Source organism: Lygodium microphyllum, chromosome 13, assembly GCF_053477565.2.
Source record: "Lygodium microphyllum isolate KBCC chromosome 13, Lygodium_microphyllum_v1.1.10, whole genome shotgun sequence".
Lineage (NCBI taxonomy): Eukaryota > Viridiplantae > Streptophyta > Polypodiopsida > Schizaeales > Lygodiaceae > Lygodium > Lygodium microphyllum.
The window spans coordinates 137,773,372-137,797,293 of NC_141147.1; the positions used below are offsets into that span (position 1 = coordinate 137,773,372).

General features: G+C 41.6%; 1 protein-coding gene across 2 annotated transcripts in view; it reads left to right on the top strand.

The window, feature by feature from the left end:
• Positions 1–23,922, top strand: part of LOC148027266 (eukaryotic translation initiation factor SUI1 family protein) — a 76,336-nt gene that overhangs the window by 31,159 nt on the left and 21,255 nt on the right. Inside the window, exons 2-4 of one of the 2 annotated variants that reach the window (XM_087691840.1) lie at positions 3,509–3,620; positions 3,854–4,044; positions 4,152–4,246. In XM_087691840.1, coding sequence (XP_087547966.1) covers positions 3,509–3,620; positions 3,854–4,044; positions 4,152–4,246 — 398 coding nt within the window. The remainder of the gene's footprint in view (positions 1–3,508; positions 3,621–3,853; positions 4,045–4,151; positions 4,247–23,922) is intronic. The other variant, XM_087691841.1, reaches the window with a different exon arrangement.

Genomic DNA, 23,922 nt, shown 5'->3' on the forward strand with positions numbered 1-23,922 from the left:
TGTAATGTGTCCACTTGATTCCTCAGCAAGGGGCGAAGACGGGTATGCTGAATTTCAGTTTTCAGCACGCAGCACGCTGGAAATTCCTGAAATTCCCTACTGAAATTGCCTGGAGTGTTGACTTGTTGACTGGTGCAGTGTTGATTTTGTCCAGGCAGAAGAATTTTTCAACTGGCTTGCCGTGGAAGCTTCCTACAGTCCTGGACAAAATTGACTTGCAATTTTCTACTCTTCTCGCATCCGATAGGTGTCGTTCTGGAATGTAGCTCAGATGATAGAGTGCTCGCTTACTATGCGAAAGGTATGGGGATCGATACCCTGCATCTCCACCCGTTTGAGCTGTGACTTTCCAGCAAGTTGCAACATCTGAGAGCTTGCTCTTGGGTGCATGCTATTGGGAATGCTGTTGCGGCTTCTACCAAGTATGCGTTGGCAGAGCGTTGGAAAAGCTGATGAGAGCCATGACCGACTGTCTCTACGTCTACGTTGGCAGTAGCGTGAACTCTCCTCTCGTCCGACAGGCGTCGAACGGCTCTGATACTAGTGTAGCAAAACTTTAAGATAGTGTAGCGGAACTCTAATTTTCCAATTGTCCCGTTGTAGGCAGACACGAGAGCTTATCGATTCACCTCCTAGTCATGCTAAGGAAGATGCAAGGAGCGCGTGTCGGATCTGGCCAGCCGTCAATTTCTCATGAGTTATACTAATTTATAACTCACTTACATTAGGCCTCGTTCCCACTTACTTCCTAAGCCCCCCGAACCCGATACGAGCGCCCAAGGCCCCCGGATGGTCATCTCTCGTGCTGTTTCCCCATAAGTTACATTCATTTATGTAACATACTCTCTCTCTCGTTACCTATTTTAGTCTTTCTTATCATCTTAGATTCTCATGGCATGAACATCTCGAGCACGGGGTAACCACTCTCGTCGAGGTGGTCATCATGGTGGGATAAGTAGGAGGGATGACACATGGTCTTGGTGGAATGAAGTGCATGTTGAGTGTCTCGGAAGTGAGGAAGGATTTTGTGGATGGAAATGTAAATTATACCCATATCAGCGCACAAGTGGAACAAGCAAAGTTCGAGCTCACTTCTTACATATTGAAGGATATGAGGTGCAATACTACCCTAACGTGACCCTTGAGAAGAGAAGAGAGCTCACAGAGAAGGATGCCGGGCTACGAGCCTCGTCTTTTGCGAGAAGAGCACCACGTGCGCTAGCCGTTGACCTTACTGCATTTGCGACAACATCGATTTCTTAGGTATCTCTTGCACCATCTAGTGCTGATGTCACTTCATCTATTCGAGATACATTTGGGATAGAAATATCAGTTAGGCAAGCATCATTTGATCCTCTTAGGTGATAGCCCACGCCCACTCTTGATGCAATTTGGGAGCCACAAAGAAAACAGGAAGTTGATGCTACTATTGAATGATTTTTTTCCATGATCATATAACCTTTAATATTGCGAGATCTGAATATTTAAAAGTGATGTGCAAAAAGATAGGTTAGTATGGCTCAACTTATACTTCTCCTTCATCAGAAACATTGTGTTCTACATTGCTTGAAAAGGAAAGGCAAGTGGTGGAGGAAGCAACTGAAAAGACCAAGTGCACATGGCAAAGGAATGGTGTGTCACTCATTGCAGATGGATGGAGTGACTCACGCAAGAGATCTATCCATGGGGTGGTTGCTTATTCTCGAGGTGACATGTTCTTCATTTCATCTCGTGATGCTTCAGGTACAAGAAAGTCTGCCGATGCACTTGCTGCTGAGTGGACAAATGCAATTTAAGGTTGATGGCGAGTTCGCAAATAGAGCTGCAACTGTTATTTTGCAGAGCATTTATCCTCATATCACAGTTTTTCTACTACTCTCCCTTGCATGCAATAGAATTTGTCTTGGATCCAGAGTTTCAAGGGGGTGATCAAATGACAAATAAAGAAGTATCGGCTGGTTGGAGGGCAATATTGGATAGGTTGATGCCCAATATTGGCACCAGGAGAAAAATTAGAAATTACCTGGCTCAATGTAGGGAGCAAGAGGGCTTCTTTGCCACTGCATCATTTTCTCCTACCGTGTCATTTTCTCCATCGGCCATGTTTCTTGCTTCTCGTGCTTCGAATGGGCTTATTGAATTTTTGCGACCTCATGGAGCCATAGATGTCAGGCAACATTTGACGTGGTAGTTCAGGGAGAGTTGGTGGTCGTCTAAAAAAATTTCACCAATGTTTTGCTTAGAGATATGGTTGTATGGGAGGAAGGCGTAACAAGGGGTGGAGAAAATTGAAACGAGGTAGAAGAGGGGCATTTTCCTCCTTAAAGGCTCACGCTACAATGGAAAAGAGAAGTAGGAAAATTTCTCCATCATGAGGAGGTCTTTCTTCTTTCTGCGTATTTATAGGCATGAGAGGGAGCATGCAATCGACTCATTCTTTTGGCTACTTGTTAAGAGCCAAGTGAGCTTTATTAAAATTGCATTTTGATTGCCTACCTCTTGGATGGTGGTATAAGGATGATTTTAAAATACTCTCTCTCTCTCCAGGCATAAAAAAGTTATGTTTTTTGGCCTATTTTTTCAAAAACGTCTTTTTTTTTTCAAAACGACTTCATCTGGTGATTTTTAGCCAAGTTACCTCATGACTTATCTAGTTTATAAAGTCATGCCATACTCTTTGATACTTAACTTACTCAATATCATACTCGTTCTTGCGCGTTCTTTGTCTACCGATTAAGGCTTTTGCGATTTGTTTTGCGGTTACGAAATCAATGCGATCTTTGACGCATTAAATGAAATCGGGAATACTAAATCAAATATAATGTGAGAAAATTTATGATCAAGCCGTCATAATATTATTTACGAGGCATCTTTGTTTCTTGTTGGTTGGGAACATTGAGGCCTCTTCTTGTGTCGGCTTGCGGAATTGATTTAATGCAAGATTGGATATTAAAAAAATTACGTGCGGTCGCTTATGTGATAACTCGACAAGTAATTTTTAAAACATTTCAAGCTCGAATTTATTTCTTGATATGAAGTGTTATGGTGGGAATATTACATCCTGCAATGTCCTAGACCCACCATGAAAGAGTACCAAGGGTAAATGATGTCCCTGTAATAGCAGAATTAACGTAAAGGCTTAGAGTTCCTTCCTCGTGTCATATGTTTTTTGTGTTACATTAGCTTCAAAAACTTTGCAGTAAAATCAAGAGTGATGCTCTGTAGAAAAGTCTTCAGAGTGGAGAAGAAAAGATTCCGTTTCTATAAAATGCAAAGGTGGTTGAAGCCTTAAGGTAAATAATATCTCAAAAGATGGACAACTCACCACTGCTGAGATCTGAAGTTACTATTTTTGGATAATATATGATTGTGTGTAGGGCAGTCTAGTGAGTAATTCTGGGTAATGTCTGCCACAGTATTGGTGAGTCTTTTAATGCATGCATATTTGAGGATGCACCTGTTTCTATGTTGCTGTGGGTTTACTCTATTTCTTGGGCTGTTTTGGTAGACAGAAGTGTCTGTAGCAAGGTTAGCAAATCGTGCCTATGTGTACATGGTTGAAGGAGGTCCACCCATGCTCTTTGATGTGGATGGAAGAGGGAATGAAATATTTCCAACAGGTATTTGCCAAGTCATTTGTTTTAAGAAATTCTTTTGCCACACTTTTCATTGATAGTACAGAGAAATTATATCCATTTCTTTGCACTATGCACCTGGTCTGAGTCTATGGCATGCATGTATTCACCTAATTGGACTGCATGAACTGCATCTATTTTTGTTTATCGGCAGCATTTCGGTTTGGAGGAGCCAATGCTTGGCCTTGAGTAACATGTCTCTACTGTGTTGGAGACAGTTTATGCTCTATGGAAGGTACCATCGTTACTTCCTGCATTCATGCTCAAGGGTGGAGAAGTCTCTCGGTTTGTGCTTGGGGGTGCTGACCTGATGTTTCCTGGTGTCTATATACCACCGGAAGGTCTGCCATCTTTTGCTGCAGGCGAGCCATGGGCTGTGATAGTCCCTGGAAATGTAGCCCCGATCGCTGTAAGTTCCAGATCAACCTGCCACTGGACTTCTTTTCAGGTGTGATTGCTTCAGTTGAAAGCTCTGTTTTGCTGGAGTTTTACAGTTTCCAAATGTTCTGTTCTCAGGTAGGTGTTGCAGCTGTGAGCAGTGCAGAAGCAACGAAGGCTGGTTTTCGGGGTAAAGCACTGCGCATTACCCATTACTATCGAGATATGCTCTGGTATAACCTACACGTGTATATAGTCACATCATTGGAAGTTTCTAATGTGGAAGTTTGATATCCTCTACTAGGACCAGGAGAGAGGACGTCTTTCTGTTTCCTTCCAGGCTAGACTGTATCTTTGTTTATATATGTGTTACACCTGCACATGAGGGAGGGAGGGAGGTTTGGCAATACTCTGTGTAGGACTATCAGGTAACCCTTCAAAGGGTAGAGTGCAGGCTCTGTGGAAACTTTTATTAGGCACCTCAAATCTTTGCTACATATATTGGAGCTTTATATCACATGATCTTACTCTACCCCTTGTCTTTGATGTAGAAGGTACTATGGCAATCCCCATGGGATTATTATTATAGAGGTTGACCAGGCTTATTTATGTGGATTGGGGTAGTATGATGGGTTTCCATCCTGTTATCTGCCTGATGCTGAAGGACTGGTTCAGACTCTTTTTCCCATCCAAAACGTTTAGGAGCAAGTGGAATTGAGGGACAATGGCTATGTCCATTCATGGCCATTTAGATCATGTTGGTCTAGTTGAATATACAAAAGACTCATTGAGTAGGAGAGCTAGAATGCTCTTGCATGATATACGACACAAGATAGATCCCAAAGTTTGGCCACTTTTGGTATTTCTTATCATTATTCAAATCTCTCACAAGTTGCAAGTGGCCTATTGCCACAAACCAGCACTCTCTTATTGCCGATTGTAAAGAAATGCTCTAAAACTAGAAATCACAAAACCAATTGTACGACAAAACACAGATTGATAAACACAAAATATAGTTAGGGTTAGGGTAACTCAAAGACAATGAACACAATGAATAATGAAGTGAATGAATATTAAATGTATAGTGCCCATGTAGCAAACACACTATGCAGGGAATACTGAACCTTGAACTCTTGTATCTTTGGGATCAAGGTAGAGGTTATGAGCTGTAGAGTGTTTTGTACTCGGAACAGATCCCGAATTGTAGTAAAGGCGGCCTTCGTGTGTCGAACACGAGCAAACACAGCTAGGGAAGGTTGGATCTGATGCAAATGGCAATATAGGAGAGAGAAAGACTAAAAACGCAAGTACTTGAGGAGAGAGAAAATTTGGGTGATAGTTGTTAGGTGCAAACGGAGCAAATAGAGGAGAGAGAAAGTTATTGCTGCAGCCCAAAATTGTAAACACAACCTGTGGAGGAGAGTGATGATCAGGGTGATAGCTCCAGAGACTAATGGCGACAACACCAAATGTTGAGTTAGTATCAAATGCAGTAATTTGACTATAGGCAACAGCTCTAGGGTACTAGATGATAGTTGTAGAGCGAAGGTGAAGCTTAGAATTACGCGCAAGATGGTAGCAGATGGTTGAGGGAAGCTTTGACTGTGATGTCCTTTACGAACAGGGTGTGGGCAGCAGAGATACGGTTGTTGAAAGTTGCAAAAACGAGATTGAGGGAGAGTTGTGGGCTGCATGTCTATTTGTAGAAAGTTTGGGGTACCCAAATTAGGGCTTTGCATTTGGGACACAGTAATTCTCTAGGATTAAGTTTCTTTTTAAAACAAGAGAATTTCTTCATCAATTAAGTGTGTTTTGGGGCTGTTTAAGTTAGGCTAATGCACTTTTAGATCAACACCGATGATTCTCACATGCGCTTTTGAATCAGTCCATGACTTGTCTATAGTGTAGTATTCTTAGTTGCTCTCATCAATCTTGACTGAATGTGCAACAAATTTGTGGGCATTGATGCACTGTCTAGAAAGCCTTAGATTTCAATAGTTACAGTGGTTTGTCACATTGAGTTGAATGCTGTGAAAGATTAATACTCTACTAATTTAGGTTTTGCCAATTTGTATGATCAGCTCTGCAGCGGTTGGAGGCATGAGTATTTTGTGCTTAGAGATAGATTTCTCACAATACATAGGTGGTTATGTGTCCCAAAGTAGTTAAACTTTTTTCTATTGGCTAACTTTGAGACATGATATATTGTATTTTATTCGCACATGCATTGTGTGTTAGAAAGTCAAGTATGATAGGCAAAAGGTTGCGAAGTTGTTGCATCCTTTGCCTATACCTGATAGGCCTGGACAGAGCATTGCTATAGATTTCATTTTTGATCATTTGAGGGCTCGTACATGGAATAGTGGGATTTGAGCTATTATTTGCAGGTTCAGTAAGCAAGCCCATTTCATTTCTATATGGCAAAAGATCAAGATTGATCATATAGCATGGATATTTATGCAACATATCTCTAAGCACCGTGGTATACTTGAGTCGATTGTGAGTAATTAAGATCCATGAATGACTAGTTTGTTTTGAAAGGGGCTATTTGAGAATATGGGTACCACGCTCAAATTTTCTTCATCCTTTCATCAATGGACAGATGTTTGCAACAATTGAGTGGTCTACCAAAAAACATGTTTTGAGGTTTCATCTAAAGATGAAACATATCTGGTTTGCCACCAGATATGTTTCATCTTGTTTTGTGTTTCGAGGTTTCATTTTGTTAGCTACATTAAGGTTTCGAGGTTTCAAAAAATATTATTTATAATAAATAAAAATACTATATATTAGTAGTATTAGAGGAAGGAAATTAGAGAAAGAAAATGAATCCATAAAATGAAAATGTTCATTCCACCTAGATCCTAGAGTTAAAAGTCAGAAGCTAAAACCAAAACATCCATTTTATCTATTGATTTAGAAATTAGCATTCATGACTCACAAATCAAAACGTAAAGGCTACAATATACGTATAATACGTAATATGAAAGTCAAAATAGAAATTGATGCTCATGAGTGAAAACCTTGTGGGGAGACATTTTCGCTTGAGATGAAGGCCCGAGGTGGGTGGGTGGAAGAAGTGGAGGACGAAGAGAAGGAACAAAGGAGGAGGAGGAGATGCACAAGTAGGAGGGGACGGGGTGTGCAAGGAGGAGGGCATAGGAAAAATGTGGGTTGTAATAGAAAAAGAGACTGCATGTTCTTTTAATAAAAGAAACTCTTTTAAAAAACTTTTTCATTTCGCAGCCCTATTTCACAACATAAAACAAAGTACGAAGGGATGGAGTAGGTGATTAGGCACATAAGGAGGGTGGGCAAAATGGGAATTGTAAAAGATAAAACGTTTCGCGTGTTTTAAGGTTTGGCATTTTGCCAGGGCAAAACATGTTTTTTGGTTACTATGAGCAATGCTTGATGCTCAAGGGGAAGGTAGCATTACCACTGCTCTAATGATGGATAGCTCATGTATATAGTAGATCTCGGATGTTTTGAGCATGCACCCAAGGTAGTGTTTGTTGACAAAGTGTTTGCCATGCGGTCACTATTCGGTGTACTAGTCATTGCAATTGGTATGCATTTGGATATAGTTTTCACCATGATTGTGAGACCATACATTTGCATCAATTATCAATGGTTTTCAGCTGATTTTTATTGGACATTGGTGTCATGTAATGCCATTGATAGTTCAGCCATGGTTTTTGCTTAGTTTATGCTTTACTTTGTTTGCTCTGTTAGAACACTCTTGAGTTAGAGTTAATGGATGCATCCCATGTGGTTTTGACTGAAGCTATGGTTCATTTTTGGTGAGTTATGACTTAGTTATGTTGGCTTGGAAATTGCAGCATGTGTTCGGCAATAACATAGTGAAGAGTACCGGCAATGTTCTTTGATTATGATACCTATGCCTTTTCCAATTGGGTACGTTTGCTTATGTCACATTGTAGTGCAATTAGAGATGATTGCAAGGAGTTTAGGGGGGAGGACTGTCACAAGGGCGTGTATTTTCAATGCTTAGCTTTGGCATATGTGAGCTGCACATGTGAAGTGCAAGTTAGTTAAGTCACGAGAATGGCCTACGTACCTCAAGTGAGTAGTTTGTGACACTGTCAAAAGTTGTATAAATTTATGTTGGACAAGGACTTGTGGTTGCCTAGTGTCAGTTTGGGCCATTAAAATGTCAGGTGGTGACATTGGGATTAGGTAATAATTAATTAAATAATGCCAGTCTTAGGCCAATTAATGTTTGGAATTATTAAATGTTGCATGGGGGCTGGCACATTAAATGTGAATGGGCACCAGCCAGTTCTTGGGAAGCGACAAATGAATGATTAATTAATTTTTAGAAAAATTAAATTCTGAAAATTAACTAGTTAATACTGGAAATTACATCTGGAAGCCTGTCATGTGGCAAAACAGGCTGCTGAGTGGCAAGCTTTCCCATGCAAGCTGGGGGAAGGGCTATTGGGGGACTGGCTGAGGGTCATTCCAGCTTCTCTATGAACTGTGGAGGAGGAAATAGTGCTGCTACAGCAGGCATCAGCATATTTTGGCCAATTCCAGCCAGCACAGGAGGCTCTAGCAGGTGGCAATAACACTAGAAGGGGCAGCTGATGACATCTTCTAGACATGGAGCAGCTGGTGATCAGCCCGGAAACAGCAAGCAACCTGATCCAGAGGCCTCTCGACAGCATGCGCGAGCAATTTTCTCTCTCTCATGGCCAAATAAATCATAAATTTTCCTTTCCTCAGCCTCCTCTCTCATCTATCAATAATCACCCAGCAATTCTCAACCATTTCCAGCATTGGGTAAAGAGCAATTGAAGAAATTGTTGATGAAAACCTAACTTACAATCAAGGTTTCCAGCCACAATTCATCTCATAGCCTACTATGTCTACACTCTATGAGTTTGAGTAGTAGTAGTTGCATTATGCAGGGCTATTCAATCAAGTTTATAAGACATCTGCTCTACCATCTATAGAAGGGACCCTTATTTCCACTACACAGAAGGGGAAGTGAGGGACATGGAAGAATAAAAACAAAGATCAAAATCAAGCACAAAAGTCTAGTGAGTAACAAGGGAAGATTTGCTTTCTATTAAAATCGGGATGGAAAAATGTACCAAAGGAAAATAGATATTACCATCTCTGTCAAAGTGGCTTGCCATTTGGATAAGGAGTGTCCCTCAAAGACCAAAGGTACAGTGCATAAGAAACAACCCCCCGCCCCCAACACAGGCCCGAGCTCTAGAGTTAGTGGAGGGAAGTTGATGGTCAATAAAATAGAGAGGGTCAATGGAGACCTCAAGGTCACACTGCTACCGATCACCCATCATAGTTTGCTCCTTTTTTGTCCATTTGGTCTCTTTGACCATTGGTCCTGTCCGAATCAGTGTATCCTTGCAAAAGCAAACCATTACCATACGTTAAACCATAAGAAAAAGTATACCGAACATATCTCTACACACGTATACAAGCCATTCAATGTAACATTTTAGGTGCATTGAAATGCTAAGTAAATAAATAGAGTATGCAAGATCAAGCCTAGTATGAATCAACCAAAGAAGTTTTTGTACAATAGGTCTATAGGTACTCTCATCGAAGGGCTGACCTAGGGAATCCTTAGATAAGTGGACAGTGGGGTAGCCACTGTAGGATGTGTTTGATTAGTACAATATTGTTCCACCAACTAAAGAGTGTACTTTTGCTTAGACACAAATACTATCCCTAGATTAAACTACCTCAATCCATAAAAAGTAGGACTAATGACCTACGTTAGTCATCTTGAATGTAGAATAAAGTTGGGTCTTAATATCTGATGTGGTAGCAAAATTTGAGCTTGTAATGAGTAAATCATTTACGTATAAGAGAATACAACTGACCTCCTTAGAAGTGGTTTTTACATATAAGTTTAGGTCATAAAGGGTAGAATGGAAGCCATGAGATCTAAGGAACTCATCCATCCTATGGAACCAAGAATGCAATTCTTACTTCAGCCTATAAAGAGCTTTCCGCAAGTAAAAGACCTTATCTTTACAATCATCAAAAGAAAATCCAAAAGGCTGCTCCATATAGACTTCCTTCTCCAAATAATAGTTGAAGAAGGCACTCTTGACATCCATCTGATAGATTGGCCAACCATGGTGAGCAGCTAGTGCAGCCAACAAATGGTCTGATCTCAATTATGTAGTGGGTGCAAGGTCTCTGAAACCGGTCTTTGACTCACATAAAGTGGTAGTTCCTTCAATTAACACCTGGACTTTACATACACAGACATAAACACAGACCTCTCTCCCTCGCTCAACACCAGATTGGCCCCGAAGACCGGCGCCCCTCTCGGTATTTCTTTATCAATTAAAAGATAGAAAATTACAAAAATGGTAATGTTTCAAAATACATAACCTGTGAATAGTTGGTTTTCATCTCTTCTAAGTAAATCCTAGTTGCATAGGAATAGTACAGCATGTTCAGATCAACATCCCTTACTGTCGAGCATATGCAGAATTCACAGTGCTTACTGTCCGGCACACTGTTCTTACTGTTCAGCATGTGCAGAGTTCACTATTTTTATTCAGCATGAGCAGAGTTCACTGTTCTTACGATTCAGCATGTGCAGAGTTCACTGTTCTGATTCGGCATGAACAGAGTTCACTGTTCTTATTCAGCATGTGCAGAGTTCACTGTCCTTACGATTCAGCATGTGCAGAGTTCACTGTTCTGATTCAGCATGAACAAAGTTCACTGTTTTTATTCAGCATGAGCAAAGTTCACTGTCCTTACGATTCAGCATGTACAGAGTTCACTATTCTGATTCAGCATGAATAGAGTTCACTATTCATATTCAGCATGAGCAGAAAAAAAACACAGAATTGTACCTTCGATGGAATCAATCCATCATGCAAAGCATTTCTTCTGAGAATAGAGAGAGAGGTGATCAGAGGGAGCAAGCTCTACCTCCGTGCTTGAGTCAGAGACGTAGAAGTACTCTCCATGGCTGGTTTTCTTTCAGCAATTTGCCCTCAGCTTCTCCAAACTTCATTCTCCCATCTGCCTCTTATGCCTATAACGTTTTTCTAAATGTGCTCTCTCTCTCTCTTTTGGGAATTTGTGCCACATGGCATACATGTAACAAATTTTCCGTTTAAACCTTCCGGTCTAAAATTCTCCATGATCGGTGCAAAATTCGCGAAAAAACGAAGACAATGACGCGAACAGATTCTGGGGTCCAAACATAGTAACTCCCTAAATTTTAGGGATGGTGACCCCTGCATTCCTCAAGTTGTTCTGTACAACTTTTATCATTGCAACCACATCAAAAGTGTAATGTGGCTCAGTTACAGTGACTTTTATTCCGTGAGCATTCTCACATGTGCATCTTCTATCTTTGCCAGGCTCATTGTCCTGCACCATTCCCAGTGGCTAAGCACACAGTCCCAAACCACTGGCATTCTATTCTTCAGTGCCCATTCAATATGGAATTGGTCCTAAGGCTCAGACAAACCATTAGTCCAATTTGTCCCAATGATTGCCTCTTCTGGCCATGCAAAGATCTCGCTTATTCCAAGATAACTTTGGGGGTAAAAAGCAACAACAACAAAAGAAAAGAAAAATAAAATATTTATATAAGTAAATAAGAAAAGCAACTGTAAAAAGTATCACCACCTGGTGATAGTCTCCTCATACATAATCAATGCCATGTTTCTATTGAAAACCTTGCACTACGAGGCAAGCCTTGTATTATTCAAAGTTCCATCAGCTTTCAATTTGGTCCTAAAGATCCATCTTGTCTTGATGACTTTCTTGTGGCTCAAATGATCCACCAAGGTCCAAGTCTCATTTCGGTGAATGCTCGCGAGCTTCTTTTCCATGGTCTCTTGCCACTCATGCTTTAGAGTCTCTTGCTAACTCTCTGGCTTGAAATGTGCTATATAATCTCTTGTGAAAATAGATACAAATAATACAGTAGGTGCAAGCAGGGTAAATCTTCTAGGGCCCTCTTGAGTGGAATCCGATGGAAGGATCCCCAAATCCCGCATGGTCTATTGGTACCAACAAGGTAACACGTCTCGCAGAGGAGGCTTGGATGTTGAAGACTCTGTAGGTAGGTTAAAAGTGGGTAGTAGACTTGGCTCAAACAACACTATATCTGATGCAGAAAGAGTGGGAATGTCGAGCTAGAATATACATTGCATGCTGAATTAGCCTCTTGAAAAGTCCCAAAAATACTTAACTAATTAAAACCCTTAAACGAGGAGCAGCTCGAGAGACTTCAAAACGGGAAGAGATTTGAGGTCTTGAAACCTTCTATAAATAGGTAGGCTGCTCTCCATTCAGCCTAATCTCAGTTTTGTAGGTTTCAGGCTCTTTAGCTTCGCTGCCCACACCATGTTCGCAGAGGATATCTTGGCTGAAGTTGACATGTGTTTCCAGCCTTCACTATGCAGTCTATATGATCTACTGCTGCTGTCCAGCCACATCGATTGCTGCTGATCAGTCACCCTGCTGTCACCAGCTGCGATGTGGCAGCAAGCGCTGCATTTGCACCTGCTGGGTGCCGCCTTGCCTATGTCAACTGCAACAACTGCTGCATTTTGACCAGCTGACTGCCATACAGCCTGCCACATCATCACTTGTTGCATTGATAGTTTTCTCTCTGCTCTACGTGTTCAGCATCATCATTTGCTGCGTTTGCTAGTGTTTGACATCTGGAGGCTGCCTTGCTTGGTTTCGGGAGTTGTCACGAGTATGACACACTCTCTAGCTCATTACCTTTGCCTTGGCCATCAAGATATGAGAGTTCGGGGAACATTTTTCATGCCTTGCATGGTTTGTTTGTTGCATTGTATTATATTTATTCATTTATTCAGATCTTCATTGTGTTCATTGTTTGTGAGTTACCCTAACACTAATTGTGTTTTGTTGAGTTCATGCTTTGTCGTATGCTTTCATTTATGTTTCAGTGTTAGGGTATTTCTTCACATGGTGTTAGAGCAAGGTTCTCTTTGACGAAATCTTGGCCTTTGATTTGAAAGCCCTTCACAAGAAGTAGGAACAATACGAGGGTGAGATGACTTCAAACACATCTTCACCACATCATCATGATGCTCTTGAGCCTAGCACATTGAGACACAAGTTAGAGTGGGCCTCATAGCTTGCTCCTCCAACTTCCAACATGGCCGGAGAGACTTTGGACTACCATGGATTCCAGTGGCCATATGAGTTCTCATGAGCCAAACATGATCTCATCCTCATGTATCGAGCTTAACAAGAGATGAAAGGAAACTTTGAGTTTTCTCCTTTTGATTCGGTGCATTGGTCTAATGATTTTGCAGGAAGGATCGGAGCTCCATGAAGGACTAGCCATCTTGATGTGCAAATTTGCATGGAGTACAAACCATTTTTCTCTTTATCACCATCATCTCCATTTTTTGGTGATAGGATGAAGGAACTCTTTATACTAAGTATTGGTTCATAAGCCTCGAAGAGGATACATTTTTCCATTTAAACTCAATAAAAGAGAATCAAAAGTTACAAGAATCTTTGGTGAGTGATTCTTCTTCATCTTTTTCTTCAGCTTTTACATCTCATGGTCAATTTGATTTTAAATTTAATAATCTTTTTTATCATTTGCATTTAATGAATAAAAGAAATCTAACTCATTTTTTACTACTAAAGAAATGGAAAATCTATTTAATCTCCCACCCTTTCCACCCACTAGTTCTGTTGCACATTGCTTTTAAACTCCATTAAGTAAACCTTTCATGTCTTCCCACATCACACTGGGGGCTCCTTCATCCTTAGGCATAGTCGGGTGGTGTCTCCATGATGGAGGTTCATCCTACTGTCCACACTTTCTAGATTTTCATGGCCTAGCCACCCAACCATCACCGAGTGTGGATCACATGGTATCATAGTTTGTTCCCATGGCATTACCTAGTGGACCTTGTGGCCATTTTACTATGTCCCAATTGATAGTTAGACAAGGCTTACGTGTTAAAATGTGCTCACTCTCTACTCTGCTCTCTTACTCTCTCTCTCTCTCTCTCACTGTGCGTAATGACAGTCTGTCTCGATCTCCATGCCTAACCGGTTTACAATGTTTGTAAAGCTTGTTAACGCAAGAAGCAACACCATATCCTATTTCCTCGTCAATCTTTACATAGGGTTGAGGTGCCTCTTAGATTGATTCATGTTGATCTTTGTGGCTGATATCCATTGCTACCTTGAACGGTGCACAATATTGTTGGGTATTTCACTCACGCCTCAATTATGCCTACGCTCACATAGGAGTGTCGGTGATCAATAGGACACTGGGGCACTGGTATTATTTCATATGTGCTTATGATACACACTTACGGGCACTTACCGTGTTCGGGTGTGAACACCCCCCTACAGCCCTAAGGTTTAAGGGTTGTATCACTTTTAGTTTACACTCTTTCAGTCTATCATATTGGGTGTCCTGCTTCACTCTCACACTGTCTACTAGTTTTCTGTGCTGAGTTTCGTTCCTGTCCTTCCTCACATTTGGTATCAGAGCAGCATCGGCTCTGCTTAGCTCAGCTTAGGTTCTGCCTAGCTCCGCTCAGCCTCCGAGAGCTTCTTGCTTAGTTTAACTCTGCCTTGGCTCTGTTCACTCTCTGCGGCGTAGCTCTTGCCCTTACCTTGCTCGCTAGCACTAGTGCTACCCGTCTCCTGCAGCTCCTCTCCTAGCGCCACTACCCCCTGCCCTCTGGCGATCGTACCTGTGCCTTGTCAGTGCTCCGCCACCAGTCCTGTTGCGACACCCCCAGCCCTATTAGCGCAGCTCCTGTCTGCGCCCTCACGCCAGCTGCTGCACACCTCGCCAAACGTTCGTCACCTATTGTGCCCCGCCAAATGTCCTGTCAAACACATCATCCGTGTTACACACTAGTCGTTGCGCCCGTCAAGTCGCCAGTCACTGCGCTCATCAACCATCGCCAGCTTAGCCCGATTGAAGTGTCCGACTGAAGCGCTGCCAGTATACCGTAATTTTTTTGGTATTTTTTAAAATTTTTAATTTCCTGCAATTCTTGGAAGGAGGAGTTCCAATGCCATAGACACAGAAGTCAGGAAACGTGTTTGGGGCACATTAAATGCAATTTCTGGACACATTCATCAAAACTTTTTGGGGCTTTTATGTTTTCTGGGAACATTGGCATACGCAGTGCAATTACAGTCACTGACAGACTGTTTTGACAAACTCGAGGCAATAAATTTTGGGGATTTTGTTGGTACAGTGTTGCTGAACACTGATTGCACGTTGGACTACGTGCATAACATACAATTTTGACAGAGTGCACCTCTATACACTAATTGCAGAAAGTTATTTCCTGCAATTTCTGGAAATTTTCAAATTTCCAGTGTAGTCCTGCTTCGACATTGCTCTTGTGCATTTTTTGGTAATTGAAAATCATAGCAAATCAGGGAGGAGATGTTTTCACCTATTTATCCAAGGAGGACAGATTGGATGGAAATAACTATTCACTTTGGTCCTTCATGATGAAGAATATACTTGTGGCAAAAAATCTTTGGGATTATGTCAGTGGAGAAGAACCTCGACCTGGAGTTGTGGCTCTAGCTACTCCTCCTCCAGGAGGATGTGCACCACGGGCACCTCAACGTACTCCACTTCAGCCACTTCCCCAAAGAGCGGCAACTCAAAAAGCATGGGATACACAAGATGCACATGCTTTGTCACTGATTGCATTGGCAGTTCAGCGATCAATCATCCCCCACATTCGTTCAACAGCTTCTTCACGAGAAGCTTGGCTAACTTTGGAGCAGATGTTTGCAGGCAAGAATGAGACTTGCATCTCTTTCTTAAAGAAATAGCTAGAGACAAGGCAGAGTTATGGCATGCTAGGATGGGGCATGTGAACTTTGGCAGCTTGATGCTCTTATAACGTATGTAGATGCTGGATGGATTACCTCTATTGGAGAGACCTGCTGAGCACTTTGGGAGAATGTTACTATTTTGTGACTTTTATTGATGACTTTACTTGATTTTGCTGGGTCTACTCTTTGGTCAAAAAGTTAGAAGTGTATGATGCATTTTTGGCTTTTGTTGCACTTTTTGAAAACCAGTCTGGTTGGAAAATTAAGACTCTCTGTTCGGACCGAGGGGGGGAATACAAGTCCTCTATGCTGAATTCCTTTTTGAAGCAGAAGGGAATTGTCCATCAGTACACTATTGCTTATACTCTATAGCAGAATGGGGTTGGAGAGAGAAAGAGTTGGTCACTCACGGAGATGGCCAGATGTATGGTGAAGGCAAAGAGCTTGCCTCACAGTTTCTGGATGGAAGCCGTCATGTGTGCTTGCCATGTTTTGAACAGATGCCCCACCAAAGCTTTGAAGAAAATTACACATTTTGAGGCTTGGAATAGCCGGAAACCTTCTGTTGGACACTTTCGTACCTTTGGGTGCCTTGCATATGCACATATTCCAAAGGTACTCAGGAAAAAGTTGGATAACAAGGCTGTTAAATGCATTTTTATGGGATATAGCAGTGAGAGCAAAGGCTACAGACCCTATGATCCTGTTTCTAAAAGGTGTTTGTCAGTAGGGATGTACTATGTGATGAAAAGTCAGAATTGTCCCTGGCTGGTTTAGACTGTTAGCCTGCTCTATTATCATTCTCAGTCTGTCATCTCCTGGTTGTGAGCTCCTGTCAGAGTCTGACAGGAGACAGAGGAGCTCTGTCAGCTTAGTAGCTGCTGTTTTTGTCTGCATTCAGCTTCCGGGAGTCACACAGCCCACACTGGGCCTTTTGGTGTGCAGTCGGCCCAGATTTCTAGGCAGGTCGGCCAGATCTGGCCAAGTCGGCCAGATTTGGCAGTCGGCCAGTTTTCTGGCCTGGGGCTATATATAGCAGCCCCCCAGTCATTTCCAGCATTGTCTTCTGCAGGTTCAGCATACTCTCCGTTCTCTCCCGCTCTGGCATTGGTGCTGCCATTGCTTTCAGTTTGTTCTGGTGCCCTCACTGACGCTCCGGGCTGCGTGCAGGGACTGATCAGTCCATTTCAGTGTATTCAGCATTCATCTCAGTCAGTGCAGACTTTCTTCCTTCATTCCCTGCTTTCTCTCTCCCCTCCTCTGTGTTCGTGTTCTTCTTCCGTTGCGCACTCTCACATAGACACATATCAGGCTGCCCGTGATGTATTTGAAGGGCTGCTGCCCATTACATTTGGTGATTCAGCTAGAGTTTCAGCAAGTGAACTCAATGTTCAGCCAACTACTCCTTTTGAAAATGCAGAAAATCAGCCATTGGCTGATCTGAATATTCAGCAAAGCGCTGAAATTGAAATTCAGCAAGAGCTTATGCACAGTCAGGAGGCAAGACAAATGCCTAGATGGTATTTAGAGACTATGAAAGATAGTCATCTGGATGCACCCATGGCTGGTCGTTCTAGAAGGCAACTCGTATGCATGATACTGCACATACCATGGATTCATTATGGCAGCAAGCACCTTTGATGATGAGGAGTCTGAATGTTTTGAAGATGCACAACAAAGTGTGCATTGTTTGGCAGCAATGAAAGCTGAATTAGATTCTATCACTAAGAATCAAACATGGGATTTGGTGTCTTTGCCATTTGGGAAGAAAGCCATCGGAACAAAATGGGTCTACAAGCTGAAACGGAATGCAGATGGATCCATTGACAAATACAAGGCAAGGCTTGTAGCTAAAGGCTATGCACAGAAAAAAGGCATTGACTATGAGGAGACATTTGCTCCTACTTCCCGAATGACGACCATCAGGTCTATGGTTGCTTTGGCTGCTCATTATGGATGGATTGTGCATGAGTTGGATATTAAAACTGCATTTTTACATGGGGAAGTTCTTGAGGAAGTATATGTACATCAGCCCATTGGTTTTGCAGTTGAGGGCTTGGAATACTTGGTCTACAAGTTGAAAAAAGGTTTGTATCGTTTGAAACAAGCTCCTAGAGCTTGGTATGCAAAGATAGATGCTTTCTTGCTCAGCCAAGGGTTCATAAACAGCTCATTTGAGTCTACCCTTTACGTATGTAAAGAGGGGGGACCCATGTTGATCATTTGTCTTTATGTTGATGATCTCTTGCTTACAGGGACACATGCTGATCAGATTTCAGCATTTAAACAAAATTTGCAGCAAACTTTTGACATGTTAGACTTGGGGTATTTGCATTATTACTTGGGCATTCAGTTCATACATGATGCTAGAGGCATTGGGTTATCACAGTCTAGATATATTGGTAAACTTCTTGAGAAGTTTGGCTTATAGGATTGCAAGCCAATTTGTATACCAATGGAACCTGGACTTAAACCGTCATTACATGATGACTGTGATTTGTTTGATATACACACATATGCTCCAACAGTTGTATGTCTTATTTACTTATGCAGCACTAGGCCAGACATACAATTTGCAGTTTCAGCCCTGAGTAGATATATGCATCAGCCACACATGTCACATTGGCAAGCTGTTAAGCGTGTCTTTCGTTACTTGTAGGATATTAGATCTCTTGGATTGCTTTATGCCAAGGGGGAACCACTGCAGTTACATGCTTACAATGATTTTGATTGGGTTGGTGATTATGATTCACATCACTCCACTAGTGGCAATTGTTTCTTTTTTGGCTCGTCTTGCATATCTTGGCTTAGCAAGAAACAGTCCACTGTTGCCACATCGTCATGTGAAGCTGAATACAAGGCAGCTTTCACTACCACAGTTGAATGCGTATGGATTAGATGCTTGCTTGCTGATCTGGATGTATTTGTTACAGAGCCTACTCCTTCGTTCACTAACAGTTAGAGTGCCATTGCAGTAGCAGGGAACCCGGTGTTTCATGCACACACAAGACACATTGAGATACATTATCACTTGAGAGAGAGGCTACATGCAAGTGATATCAGCCTTGTCTATTGTCCTACCACCAGTAATGTGGCAGACATCTTCACCAAAGCTCTTCCTCGTGAAAAATTTGAAGCATTTCTCCATGCTTTAAATTTGATCTCCTTTGGTGGCGGATGATCCTTGTACTCTTGATCACTTTTCACTCTAGGGGGATTTGTTGGTTATTTCACTCATGCCTCACTTACGCCTAGGTTCACATAAGAGTGTCAGTGATCAATAGGACACTGGGCACTTTTTACTCTCGGTATAAGAGATTTTTTTTCCCAGACTTATAGTATTATTTTGTATGTGCTTATGACACACACTTACGGGCACTTATCGTGTTCGGGTGTGAACACCCTCCTACAACCCTAAGGTTTAAGTGTTGTACCTTGTGCTTTCAGTTTACACTCTTTCAGTCTATTGTATTGGGTGTTGTGCTTCACTCTCACACTGTCTATTGGTTTTCTGTGCTAAGCTTCGATCTTGTCCTCCCTCACAAATACTTTTGATTGTGAATGATCATTCTAGATATATGTGGGTGTACTTTCTCAAGTATAAGTTGAATGCCTTTAGATATTTCTCTTCTTGGGTGTTGTTGATGCATAACCAAAGTGGTCATCATGTAGGATGCATGGGGAGTGCCAATGGGAACAAGTTCACCTTTCACGTGTTTTTCGAGTTTTTATAGGAGCATGGTATTTCTGGCCATTTTACCTCTACCAATTCTCCTTTATAGAACGGAGTCGTAGAGTGATCCTGATACGTGGTATTCCCGTGGCAGCTACATCTTTCCCTTGGGCATGGCACCTATCTCTAGGTGTAGCCGTAAGCAAGAGAGAGTGGCAACTTCTACGGCTAACGTTGAGTATAGGGCTCTCTCTGATGATACTATGGAGACTATCTACTTGAGGAGCTTAGTGGTGGTGCTTCATTTACTGTAAGGCTCTCTAGCATTGTCTATCGCAACCACCAGAGTGTCATTGCCCTTTCGGGTAATCTGATAATCACACCACAGATGCGGTATGTTGGAGTCCACTTTCACTTCAGCAGAGAGTAGATTGAGCTAGGCACAATCCTCCTAGATTTTGTGCCTTCATTAGATATTCTTTGCAAATATATTAACCAAGGCAGTTAATTGACTGCCAGTACTTCAGTGTATGCATTTGGGTATATCCTCTCCTACTTTTTTCAAATATGCAAGGTTGTTTAGTGCATGTGATGCATATGGCAGTTATTTCATGATAATAGGCCAAGGATGCAATGAGTGTCAAAGGCAAAAGTTGTAGCAAGTTATGCCTGGCATGTACTAGGCAGTACTCGACATCAGATTTGAGTCTAGACCAATTTATTTGCTACTAATATCAATGGTGACATTAGAAACTAGACATTAATTAATGCCAATCTAAGGGTCAATAACTACTCGATGATGCTCGGAAAACAAATTGGCCTAGCCAATTTAATTATTGGATGATTGAATTAATTTTCCAAGCACTAGAATAATTATTAAATTATTTTTTAAAATTAATATTCTAAAAATTAATTTAATAAACTGGATGATGTTGGAAAATGAGATTCGAAGGCTGCCAATTGCTAAAACTTGCCCATGCAAGTGGAAAAAACGTTTTTAGGCGCTGTTGAAAGTCTATTCCAGCTGTTGTGAGAGAGAAGGCTGTTAGAGAGCAAGGAGAGGCTGTTGATGTGATTTGCAGCCACCAAAGATCATTGCTATAGTATGTGATAATAGTTTGAAGCCCTACAAGGGTACGTGACAGCAACCTAAGGTCCTTCTGGTGCAGATGACAGCATATAGGAGGGGATAATAGTTTTTTTGGTAGTCCTAAGCTATAGGTGATAGCTTTCATGGCCGTTTGAGTAGGGCAGCCAGCCAATATTAGATTTGGGGCTGAATTTGTCTTTCAAGCAATAGGATGAAGGCTAGCTAGCCAACATCAGATTTGGGGCTAAATTTGTCTTTCAAGGAGCAAGATGAAGGCCAATCCCCATGCAAACCAAGGGGTAAATCGGTTTGGAGGCTTGTTGGTTAGTTTTGACAAGAGGCACTTGGATTAGCAGAGGAGGTCAGAGGATCTGAGTTGGGTAAATCGGTTTGGAGGCTTGTTGGCTAGTTTTGACAAGAGGTACTTGGATTAGCAGAGGAGGTCAGAGGATCTGAGTTGTATTCCATCGATTTGTGATAAAAGTTAAAGAAATACTACAAGGAAGGCTAGTTTTAGGGCCAATAGGTTGTCCAATATCCAAGACTGTATGGTAAGGAGTGTATATTAGTTTTGTAAATTTGTTAAATGTTGTAATTTAGTGCTTAATTAGCTTATTTAGCATCCTCTATGAGAAGGAAGATTGGTTTTACACACCCCGTTTGCATAGTTGTCAGGTACGAAAGGTACAATACGGTACGGTACGATACGATAAAATATGGTACTAAATGGTACCTTATGTTTTTATAAGGTACGGTATGATATTAGTATGAATTTTTTTAAAACATGATTAAATAAACCATAAATCATTAGATGATAGAATACATATTTAAAGTGAAAACATCCATTTCATCACAAAATAAGATGAATATATGAGGGTGACCATTGCGATCGCATGGGCTGTGCAAAACATGCGATACAACTACAGTCTAGTGTATCACAGTGGGATCATGCATGTGGATACAATGATAGTAGATACAAAAAAGAGAGAGACCTATGAATCTATGATGAGGCATCATTATCATCATCATCATCATCATCATCAGAACCATTTGAGTGCTCATCAAGAGAGTTTGAAGATGACTCCTCGGCATTGGATAATGAGACACACTTAGACCCACTCATACTCATCCTCACTGATGAGGTTACCATCATCATCAAATGATGGCTCCTTAGGTGGCGACCTATGAATCTATGATGAAGCATCACTATCATCATCATTAGAATCATTTGAGTGCTCATCAAGAGAGTCTAAAGATGACTCCTCGGCACCAGATAATGAGACACACTCATATTTATCCTTACTGACGAGGTTATTATCATTATGAAATGATAGCTCCCTAGATGGTGGTTGTGTAGGCAAGGGGGGACGCCATTATGAGGCACAAGATGTGAGCTACTAGAGCCCTACCTTACATTTGTCAACAAGCTACTCGAACCACCCCTCCTTGATGTTGGAGTGCGTTGAATAACCATGGCCCTGCTATTATCTACCTGAACTCATCGCGCGCAAGTACGCTAATTACGACTGTTATGAGTATCCGTTGCTATAAGCTCTCTATAGAGCTCTGTAAAAATCATCTTCACCTCCTCGTGCACCTTGTAATGTACACTCAGAAGAGTATCGCTTGTCAACTTGAATATATCAACATTCACCTACACAATGCACGTAAGATTGTAAATGCTAAAGTCTAAATTGTAAAGTATAAACTTCAAAGTTTAAAGTATAAAACAACAAATTTTAAATTTTATGGTTAAGTATTTAAACTTTACCTGCTTTCGACTACCCATGCTCATCATAGCCCTCATTATGCGAAAGTTAGTGTAGCAGTAGACTAGCCACTTTAACTGTCATGTGCTAAGCCGATTGCGAATCTTTGTGTGAATGAGAGAATAAACACTCTAGTTTCTCTCGCATGCACCTGAAGAGCAATTCTGGGCAAGGACCCTCATGGCTAAGGGTTGAAGGGTCTCCAATGCATGTCCAAATTTTTGCCACCAAAATAAAGGCTTCATAAGTGACTCTCTCCTTCAATAAGTGGGAGAAGCAAAAGCCACATGCCCTCTCTAATCTGTATAGCATCCTAGCTTCTCTAGTAGTGCATTGTGGTAATCCATAGGGACCACACGAGTTAAATAAGCAAGCTGGTTTGAACGAAACTCTCTATCATCCATGATGGCTAGTGACTTGTATGCCGGATGTACAATTGCGGCAAAACCATAGACGAGCTTATGTATCCATGCCCATCTCCTCTCTGCTATCTCTAAAATATGTGCACGGTGTGTCTCTGTGGTCATTGTACAAGTAGGTGCCTTCGTCAATACTTTCTAAAGAAGTGAATGAGAAGGCCCATGTTGGACCCTTGGCAATCACTTATATGTAACACCTTATAAAAGGGAGTCACGACAATGACAACATGGACTTTTGCCAAAATTGCTCATTAAGGCACAAGCGCTGTATGGCTTTGGCCTCATCTGTCTCATGCTCATCCCACTCATTCAATAGAGTGGACACCATTGACCGCACTTCGTAAAGGCGCTCTAGCAATAACCACATGTAAGCAAAGCGAGTTGAAGAAGGCTTCTTCAACTCCAATGTGTTATGCTCACGATACATCGCAAGCACCTTGACCTTTATCGTTAAGAAGGTGACAAGCGATGTAGCTTTGCAGACCACCCTCTTCACCCATTTGAGCTTCTCAATGTCCTGCATGAGCAAGTCCAAACAATGACTTGCACATGGAGTCCACATAATTGTGGGAAACTTGGCCTCAAGCAAACGGCCCATGCGCCGACAATTCAATGCATTGTTGGTAACAACTTGCACCACATTCAAGGGGCCCATCTACAATCACAATTTACAAATTATAAGTAAGTACACTAACAATCCTTGGAGATTAGAGAGAGAAAGAGAGAGTTGAGCCTTTCAAGTTTCAACCTTCAAGATTTAAGAATGAAGAGAGATGGGGGTTGGGACCCAGGGGGAAAGAGAGAATCAAGATAAATATTAGAGAGAGATTAGAATAGAGAGATAGATAGTTATGCATAAATCAATTATCATAATGAAAGAAAGTGAAACAAATTTGAAAGGCAATGTATACCTTGATGATAGCTTGCGAAATGTGGCGGTAGATGAATGCACCTGTTGTTTTTCTCCCCCTTTTGCCGGTATCTACAACCCACAAAAAGTAAGTGCCGAGTGGACATGAGACGAGTATGTTGATGATGCCCCATGTCTTACGATCACTCTATTTGTCAGTGAGAATGGAGCAACCACATTTTATCCATGTGGCCC